The following is a 10,231-nucleotide window of genomic DNA, read 5'->3' as shown; positions in this document are numbered from 1 at the left end:
TGCTGGGGTTTGTTGCATCCCAATGCTCTGCTTTTCCTGCTGGGGTTTGTTGCATCCTAATGCTCTGCTTTTCATGCTGGGGTTTGTTGCATCCCAATGCTTTGCTTTTCCTGCTGGGGTTTGTTGCATCCCAATGCTCTGCTTTTCCTGTTGGATTCTGGCTGGGTTTTGCTTGGCTGCTGTAACACTTGTCCTGTCTGTAAGCTCTGACTTGCTCCATGTCAACACAGGCATCAGCTCAGAGCTGAATTATTGGGGTTTTTCCAAGCAGACCCCCAGAGGTTTGACCTGTAAAGCACAATGGCTGTTAATGGAGCGTGTGCATCTCAGCACCAACGAAAGCTTTCCTTGTGCTCACTGTTTGGTGCTGAAGGTCAGCTGTCTGCTGCTCTGATGGATCTGTTTTGCCCCAAAGCCCTTTAGGTTCTGCTTTGTACAAGAAGCACACACACAATTCATTGAACCCAAGGCACCAGCTCAGCCTTGTTCCCAAAGCTGCCTTGCCAGGCTTGGATGCAGCACACAAAACAGGCCTTAAGGTACAAGTTATAACCTTTCTTCTTCACACAAAGCTCCTTAGCTTTCACCCCACAGATACCCATCCTACATGCCCATCCTACAGCGGGCCATCGAGCTCTGGTACCACGACCCAGCCTGCACGACGCCTGTCCTCAAACTGATGGCAGAGCTGGTCCATAACAGGTAGGAACCTCAATGGCTGCAGGCTGCCAGAGATGGGTCTGGCTGCTGCTCCAGAACACAGTGAGGGTGTTGATACCCCTGTTGTGTTTGCTTTGCTTTGGTTTGCTTGTACTGGGAGGGGGGAAACTTGACATTGCTTTAGCAGCTGATAGGTCACCAAGTGAGACCAAGGGATCAATAAATGTACTGAGTTTGTTCAGCTCGTGTTTGGTAAGGATGGAACCATGAGATGGAAGCAGGAGAGCTGTGTTAGTCTGCAGAACCCATGTTTAAATTCCTCCTGGCAGGAGATGACCACTTGTGCTTTAAGCCATGCCCCCCCCATAGACCCCACAGCCCCCATACACCCCTCAGCCCCCCACATACATCCCACAGCCCAGTCATACCCCTCAGCCTCCATCATACCCCTCAGTCCCCCCATATACCCCACAGCCCACCCATATACCCCAGTATCCCACCATAACCCACCATATACCCCTCAGCCCCCCCATGTACCCCTCAGCACCCCCCATATACTTCTCAGCCCCCATATCATACCCCTCAGCCCTCATGAATCATTACCCCCTCAAGCCCCCCATCATAACCCAAAGACCCACCATATACCCCTCAGCCCCCCATATACTCCACAGCCCCCCCATAGACCCCTTAGCCCCCATAATATCCCTCAGCCCCCCATATACCCCTTGTCCCCCCCCATATACCCTCAGGCCCCCATACTATCCCACATGCCCCCTATCCATGCTCCACACCCCCACATCATCCCCCTCAGCCCCTCCCCAGACCCCTCACAGCCCTTCCCATATACCCCTCAGCCCCCATCATACCCTACAGCCCCCCATACACCCCTCAGCCCCCATCATTAAGGCCCTCAAACCTCCTCTCATACACCCCACAACACGCCCTTTCATATACCCTCAGCCCCATCGTTACCCCACCACTATACCCAACAGCCCCCATAGACTCCTCAGCCCCATCTTTACCCTTACAGCCCCCCCATATACCCCCACACCCCCATCATACCCCTTCAGCCCCCTATATATCCCTCAGCCCCCATCATACCCCACCATATACCCTACAGCCCCCCATCATACCCCTCAGCACCCCCATATACCCCTCACAGCCCCCCACAGCCCCCTCATAGACCCCCCAGACCCCCATAATCACCTTCAGGCCCCCCACATACACCCCACAACACCCCCCCATATCCTTCAGCCCCCCACATCATACCTACAGCCCCCCAAATATACCCCACAGCCCCCGATATACCCCACAGTCCCCCATCGTAACCCACCATATACCACTCAGGACCCCCCCATCATACCCCTCAGCCCCCCCCTATATATATTGACCACTTGTGCTTTAAGCCACGAGCTCTTTGCAGCACACAGGGACCTCTGACGCCATTCAGCCCATTCACAGCCTGTGTGATGTGGAGGTGGAAGGTTGCCAGGGTGCAGCTGAGCCAGCTGAACACAGCCCTATAGGAAGGGGAAGCATTGTTAGAGCCCAGTGGAAAGGACACAAGGTTCAGCTGTGGTCATTGCTGAGCTCTTGGGAATCCCCAGTGTCAGCCCTGGCAGCTTTATGGCAGGACAAACCAGCCTGGAAAAATCTGCTCATATCATTCAGAACGGTGTGATCTATTCACTGCCTGCAGGGTTAGAAATGCCAAGCTCTGAACTTTAGGTTATGAATAGGAGCCGGTCAGCCCACCCTGCTCTGCTCTATTCCAAGCAGGATTTCCACCCTCAGCCTCATCAGATTCAATATACAGGGCCCTTTTCTTCTGCCTGTCTGCCCCAGAGCTCCTATTGCTGTTAGCTGCATGGAGCAGAGCGTGGTTGTGTTGTATGAGCTTTCTATCATAAATTCCCATTTATTCTTTGAGCTTCAGTTTCTTTGCTGTCTTCCCATCAGATCCCAACGGCTGCAGTTCGACGTGTCCTCACCGAACGGCATCCTGCTCTTCCGAGAGACCAGTAAAATGATAACTACGTATGGTGCGTCATGATAATGCTTAGGGTTTCTTTAATAGGACAGTGGTCAGGGCCTGGAACAGGCTGCACAGGGAGGTTGTGGATGCCCCGTCCTTGGAGGTGTTCAAGGCCAGGTTGGACGGGGCCATGGGCAACCTGATCTATGGGGTCTCTATGGGGATCTATGGGGTCTCTATGGGGATCTATGGGGTCTCTATGGGGGTCTATGGGGTCTATGGGGTCCCTATGGGGATCTATGGGGTCTATGGGGTCCCTATGGGGATCTATGGGGTCCCTATGGGGTCTATGGGGTCTCCTGGACAACCTGATCTAGTAAATGTGGATGTTTGGTGGCCCTGCCAGGCAGGAGGCTTAGAACTACTTGATCCTTGAGGTCCCTTCCAACCCGGGTCGTTCTGTGATTCTATGGGGGCTGTGGGGTTTATGGGGTCCCTATGGGGATCTATGGGGTCCCTATGGGGTCTCTATGGGGTCCCTATGGGGATCTATGGGGTCCCTATAGGGATCTATGGGGTCTCCTGGACAACCTGATCTAGTAAATGTGGATGTTTGGTGGCCCTGCCAGGCAGGGGGGTTAGAACTACATGATCCTTGAGGTCCCTTCCAACCCAGGTCAGTCTGTGATTCTGTGGGGGCTGTGGGGTTTATGGGGTCCCTATGTCCCTATGGGGTCCCTATATCTCTATGGGGTCCCTATGGGGTCTATGGGGTCTCTATGGGGATCTATGGGGTCTCCTGGACAACCTGATCTAGTAAATGTGGATGTTCGATGGCCCTGCCAGGCAGGGGGTTGGAACTACGTGATCCTTGAGGTCCCTTCCAACCCGGGTCATTCTGTGATTCTATGGGGGCTGTGGGGTTTATGGGGTCCCTATGGGGATCTATGGGGTCTCTATAGGGATCTATGGGGTCTCCTGGGAAACGTGATCTAGTAAATGTGGATGTTCAATGGCCCTGCCAGGCAGGGGGTTAGAACTACGTGATCCTTGAGGTCCCTTCTAACCCGGGTCATTCTATGATTCTATGGGGGCTGTGGGGTTTATGGGGACCCTATGGGAATCTATGGGGTCTCTATGGGGATCTATGGGGTCTCCTGGACAACCTGATCTAGTAAATGTGGATGTTTGGTGGCCCTGCTAGGCAGGGGGTTGGAATTACATGATCCTTGAGGTCCCTTCCAACCCAGGTCAGTCTGTGATTCTGTGATTCTATGGGGGCTGTGGGGTTTATGGGGTCTCTATGGGGGTCTATGGGGTCTCTATGGGGTTATGGGGGGGATATGGGGTCTCTATGGGGTTAATGGGGTCTATGGGAGGTTAGAACTACATGATCCTTGAGGTCCCTTCCAACAGGGTCATTCTGTGATTCTGTGGGGGCTGTGGGGTTTATGGGGTCCCTATGGGGATCTATGGGGTTATGGGGTTATATGGGGTTATGGGGTCTCTATGGGGTCTCTATGGGGTTATGGGGTGGATATGGGGTTATGGGGTCTCTATGGGGTCTTTATGGGGTTATGGGGTCGATATGGGGTCTCTATGGGGTTAATGGGGTCTATGGGGGGTTGGAACTACATGATCCTTGAGGTCCCTTCCAACCCAGGTCAGTCTGTGACTGTGTGTGTGCCCAGGTTGGGTGCAGGCAGCTCTGCCTCCCTCTGCTCCTCTGGATGGGGAGGGAGGGTTGAAGTGCTTGACAGTGCTTGACAGAGCTGGGGGGGCAGTTCAGGGAGGTGCTTCTGCATTGAATCCTGGCTCATTCAATGGGAAAACATGGAGGGAAATGACAGCAGTGAGCAGGAAACCTGGCTGAGCCCCTTGGGAGTGTTCAGCCTGACCAGGGCAGGCCTGCAAAGCAAATGGGAAGCAGCCCTGTCCTTAGTGCATCCTGTTTCCATAGCGGTGTTGTCCCTGTTATGAGCACAGCCCTAATTGTCAGTTCATGGGCCTTAATTGTTGGCTGGGAATCAGTCTGCTGGGCCTGCCTGGGACTCCTCAGGGCTCTGCCTTTGTGCTTTGCCTGCACCAGGAGGGGATGGGATGGATGGAATAGAATAGAATAGGGATGGGATGGGATGGGATGGGATGGGATGGGATGGGATGGGATGGGATGGGATGGGATGGGATGGGATGGGTGGAATAGAATAGGGATGGAATGGAATAGAAATAGAAATAGAAATAGAAATAGAAATAGAATAGAATAGAATAGAATAGAATAGAATAGAATAGAATAGAATAGAATAGAATAGAATAGAATAGAATAGAATAGAATAGAATAGAGATGGATTGGGATGGGATGGACGGAATAAAATAGAATAGGGATGGGATGGATTGGGATGGGATGGGATGGGATGGATGGAATAGAATAGGGATGGGATGGGATGGAATGGAATGGAATGGAATGGAATGGAATGGAATGGAATGGAATGGAATGGAATGGAATAGAATACAATAGGGATGGGATGGATGGAAAGGAATAGAATAGGGGTGGGATGGATGGAATAGAATAGGGATGGGATGGAATAGAATAGGGATGGGATGTGATGTATGGGATGGAATGGAATAGAATAGAATAGGGATGGGATGGGATGGGGATAAGGATGGGATAAGGATGGGATAAGGATGGGATAAGGATGGGATNAGGATGGGATAAGGATGGATAAGGATGGGATGGGATGGGATGGGATGGGATGGGATGGGATGGGATGGGATGTGGTCATTCAAGCACTGACTCTTCTGTGCTCCTGCAGGGAATCGTATCCTAACGCTCGGGGAGGTCCCAAAGGATCAGGTCTATGCCTTGAAGCTGAAGGGGATTTCAATCTGCTTCTCGATGCTGAAGGCTGCACTGAGTGGGAGCTACGTCAACTTTGGGGTCTTCCGTCTGTACGGGGATGATGCACTGGACAACGCCTTGCAAACCTTTATCAAGCTTCTGCTTTCCATCCCTCACAGCGACCTGCTGGTAAGCAGCCATCGGGGTGAGCAATGAAAGGGCTGGAAGATGAGATGGGAAGGGAATATTTAACCACAGGGATGAGTGAACTGGTGCCACATCTCAGAGCCCTGCAGGAAATTACAGCTCTGTGTGTGAGGGCTGGGACTGCACTGCAAGGCCTGAGCAGGACAATTAGCAAAGCTATTGCTTCTCTGCCTTGGATGAAGGGCTGTTCTTCCATGCATTGGGTTGAGATTGGCACCTGATCTTGCACTTAGAGCACAGCCTGCTTGCTTGAAGGCATCTCAAACACTGAGCAGGGATGGATGGCAGCACGTTGCTCCCGGTCTCACAGCAGCAGCTTGAAAAGAAGCTGTTTCCATCTCTGCGATCTGATCTACTGGCTGCTGTCTGTCCCTGCTGCTATCCCTGCTGCTATCCCTATCCCTGCTGCTATCCCTATCCCTGCTGCTATATCCCTGCTGCTATCCCTATCCCTATCCCTGCTGCTATCCCCATCCCTGCTGCTATCCCTATCCCTGCTGCTCTCTATCCCTGCTGCTATATCCCTGCTGCTATATCCCTGCTGCTATCCCTATCCCTGCTGCTATCCCTATCCCTGCTGCTATCTATCCCTGCTGCTATCCCTGTCCCTGCTGCTATATCCCTGCTGCTATCTATCCCTGCTGCTATATCCCTGCTATATCCCTGCTGCTATCTATCCCTGCTGCTATCCCTATCCCTGCTATCTATCCCTGCTATCTATCCCTGCTATCTATCTCTGCATCCCCAGCTTTGGCAGCAGGCAGCAGTCGCTCCCCATCAGGAGCAAGCAAAGCAATGGGGAAAGATGTTCAGACAGAGCAGCGTTGGAAGCTGTTGTGTTGGTGGAGCCTGTTTGGAAGGCAGGTGGTGGGAGAGAAGAAGGGGGGAAACGTGTTGGCCCACAAGTTCCACTGCAGGAAAGCTCTGTTAAATGAACGGGTTGGGGGCTCTATGGTGGGTTATGGGCCAGCCAAGAGGCCTGAGTTTCTCCTTGTCTCCCTGCAGGACTATCCCAAGCTCAGCCAGTCGTACTATTCCTTGCTGGAAGTTCTTACCCAGGACCACATGAACTTTATAGCCAGTCTGGAGCCCCATGTAATCATGTATATTCTCTCTTCCATTTCAGAAGGCCTCACTGCACTGGGTAAGTAACTGCTCTCCTGTTAATGCTCACAGGGCTTTGGTTTGGGAGCAGGGAAAAGGTTTTGGCTGCTGTTTGCAAACGGAGTGCATTGCAAATGGGGGCTGTTTGCAGAGTGCATTGCAAATGGGGGCTGTTTGTAGAGTGCATTGCAAATTGGGGGTCTTTGCAAACTTAAAGACATTATAGCTGCATTGCAAATGGGGGCATTGCAAATGGGGGCTGTTTGCAGAGTGCATTGCAGATGGGGGCTGCTTGCAAACTTAAAGACATTATAAGTGCATTGCAAATGGGGGGCATTGCAAATGGGGGCTGTTTGCAAACTTAAAGACACTATAGGTGCATTGCAAATGGGGGCTGTTTGTAGAATGCATTGCAAATGGGGGGTGGTTGCAGAGTGCATTGGAGATGGGGGCTGTTTGCAAACTCAAAGACTTAATAGGTGCATTGCAAATGGGGGGCATTGCAACTGGAGGCTGTTTGCAGACAGAGTGCATTGGAACTGGGGGCTGTTTGCAAACAGTGCATTGCAACTGGAGGCTGTTTGCAGAGTGCATTGCAAATGGGGGCTGTTTGCAAACTTAAAGACATTATAGCTGCATTGCAAATGGGGGCATTGCAAACGGGGGCTGTTTGCAGAGTGCATTGCAATTGGGGGGTGGTTGCAAACAGTGCATTGCAAATGGGGGGGTGTTTGCAGAGTGCATTGCAATTGGGGACTGTTTGCAAACAGAGTGCATTGCAATTGGGGACTGTTTGCAGACAGTGCATTGCAACTGGGGGCTGTTTGCAGAGTGCATTGCAGTTGGGGGGTGGTTGCAAACAGTGCATTGCAAATGGGGGGTGGTTGCAGAGTGCATTGCAGATGGGGGCTGTTTGCAAACTCAAAGACATAATAGGTGCATTGCAAATGGGGGGCATTGCAAATGGGGGGTGGTAGCAAACTTAAATGTGCATTGGAGGTGGGGGCTGTTTGCAGACTCAAAGACACAATAGGTGCATTGCAGTGCAGGCAGCATCCCCATCTCTGCCTCTTTCCTTGCAGACACCATGGTTTGCACGGGCTGCTGCTCCTGCTTGGACCACATTGTCACCTACCTGTTCAAGCAGCTTTCTCGCAGCACCAAGAAGAGGACCACGCCACTGAGCCAGGAGAGCGACCGCTTCCTGCACATCATGCAGCAGCACCCCGAGATGATCCAGCAGGTGTGTGCATCCTCCTGCTGGAAGCCCTTGGAGCAATGCAGGGCTGCATTGGAGCAATGCAGGGCTGCACGTGTGCTCAGAGCATGCACTGCAGTCTCTGTGCACACTTAGCACACAGCACCAACCTGTGGTCCTTGTGTTGGGGCTGCATCTTGCAAAGCAGCTGGGTCTGATGCTGCCTTTCATTCCTAGCAAGGCCGTGGGATGAAGCACAAAACTGAAGGTCCCAGAGCTGTGTGTGCATTAACTGTAAAGGAAGAGATGAGGAGCAGCAGCTCAATAGCTGCTATAGGGTCGCATTGAAGCTGTGTCACCTCTAAGCTCCGTTTTCCCTCTTGCAGATGCTGTCGACAGTGTTGAATATCATCATCTTTGAGGACTGCAGGAACCAGTGGTCCATGTCTCGGCCTCTGCTGGGATTGATCCTGCTCAACGAGAAGGTGAGGTCCATAAGGTCCATGTGGCCCCTAAGGTCCATATTGTCCATGAGGTCCATAAGGTCCATAGTGTCCATAAGGTCCATAAGGTCCATATTGTCCATGAGGTCCATAAGGTCCATAATGCCCATAATGTCCATAAGGTCCATAATGTCCATAAGGTCCATAATAAGGTCCCTAAGGTCCGTAATGTCCATGAGGTCCATAATGTCCATAATGTCCATAAGGTCCATAGTGTCCATAAGGTCCATAAAAGGTCCATATAATGTCCATAAGGTCCATAATATCCATGAGATCCATGAGGGCCATAAGGTCCATGAGGTCCATAAGACCCATAATGTCCATAGTGTCCATAAGGTCCATAATGCCCATAAGGTCCATAAGGTCCATGAGGTCCATAAGGTCCATAAGAGCCATAAGGTCCATAAGGTCCATAATGCCCATAGTGTCCATGAGGTCCATAAGGTCCATAAAAGGTCCATATAATGTCCATAAGGTCCATATAATGTCCATAAGGTCCCTAAGGTCCATAATGTCCATAAGGTCCATAATGTCCATAGTGTCCATAAGGTCCATAAAGCCCATAAGGTCCATAAGGTCCATATAATGTCCATAATGTCCATAAGGCCCATAATGTCCATATTGTCCATGAGGTCCATAAGGCCCTTAATGTCCATAAGGTCCATGAGATCCATAAGGTCCATATAATGTCCATAAGGTCCATAATGTCCATGAGGCCCATGAGGCCCATAAGGTCCATAATGTGCCTTTCTGATGTGTCCCCCCCCCCATATAGTACTTCTCTGACCTGAGGAACAGCATTGTGAACAGCCAGCCCCCCGAGAAGCAGCAGGCCATGCACCTCTGCTTCGAGAACCTGATGGAGGGCATCGAGCGCAACCTGCTCACCAAGAACAGGGACAGGTGAGGTGATGAGACCCCATGGGGTGATTATATGGGGGTATATGGGGTATATGGGGTGTATGGGGGGGCTGTAGGGTATGATGGGGGCTGAGGGGCTGTGAGGGGTCTGTATCCCTCAGCCCCAATCGTACCACCACCCATATAATACCGTCCAGCCCCCCACTAAGACTACCTCAGCTCTCCATTAACCGCCTCAACCCCCCCATATACCCCACCCACCGATCATACACCACTCCAGCCCCCCTATATATCCTCAGCCCCATCGTACCCCCCAGTATACCTAACAGCCCCCAGTATACCCTCCAAGCCCCTTGCATAGACCCCTAAAAGCCCACCCCATGGCCCCCCCATGAGACCCCAACAGCCCCCATACATCCCTCAGCCGCCCACATACACCCCTAAGCCCCCCCATATCCTTCAGCTCCCCCAATACGCCCACATCACCCATATTACCCACGACAGTTCCCCCATCATCCCAACCACCATATACCCCTAGCCCGCCATTCATATTCCGCACAAGCCCCCCATATCACCGCCTGAGCGACCCCATAAGACCCCTTTAGCCCCCCATAAGACCCCTCAGTACCGCCATGATACCCCACAGATCGTCCATTCATACCGCCACAAGCCACTCCTCATATACCCCTTAGCACACCCCAATCATACCCCAACAGCCCCCCCAATATACCCCCCAGCAGCTCCCCCATATATCCCCCAGTCCATATCATACCACACAGCCCCCCAATACCCTCAGCCCCCATCCTACCCCAACAGCCCCCCATATTACCCCTCAGACCCCCTATCATACCTAGCAGCCCCCCATATAGCCCGCAGTCCCCATCATA

At 52.1% G+C, this 10,231-nt stretch overlaps 1 protein-coding gene across 2 annotated transcripts in view; it reads left to right on the top strand.

The window, feature by feature from the left end:
* Positions 1-10,231, top strand: part of XPO7 (exportin 7) — a 36,280-nt gene that overhangs the window by 25,000 nt on the left and 1,049 nt on the right. For both annotated transcript variants that reach the window (XM_015883155.2, XM_015883154.2), the window contains exons 21-27: positions 595-702; positions 2,620-2,702; positions 5,446-5,660; positions 6,684-6,822; positions 7,865-8,025; positions 8,367-8,465; positions 9,259-9,386. In XM_015883155.2, the coding sequence (XP_015738641.1) occupies positions 595-702; positions 2,620-2,702; positions 5,446-5,660; positions 6,684-6,822; positions 7,865-8,025; positions 8,367-8,465; positions 9,259-9,386 (933 nt within the window). The remainder of the gene's footprint in view (positions 1-594; positions 703-2,619; positions 2,703-5,445; positions 5,661-6,683; positions 6,823-7,864; positions 8,026-8,366; positions 8,466-9,258; positions 9,387-10,231) is intronic.

This window comes from Coturnix japonica, chromosome 22, assembly GCF_001577835.2.
Source record: "Coturnix japonica isolate 7356 chromosome 22, Coturnix japonica 2.1, whole genome shotgun sequence".
In the NCBI taxonomy this organism is placed as follows: domain Eukaryota; kingdom Metazoa; phylum Chordata; class Aves; order Galliformes; family Phasianidae; genus Coturnix; species Coturnix japonica.
Note: the sequence above shows the minus strand (reverse complement) of the source record. Positions and strands in the feature narration are given on the sequence as shown.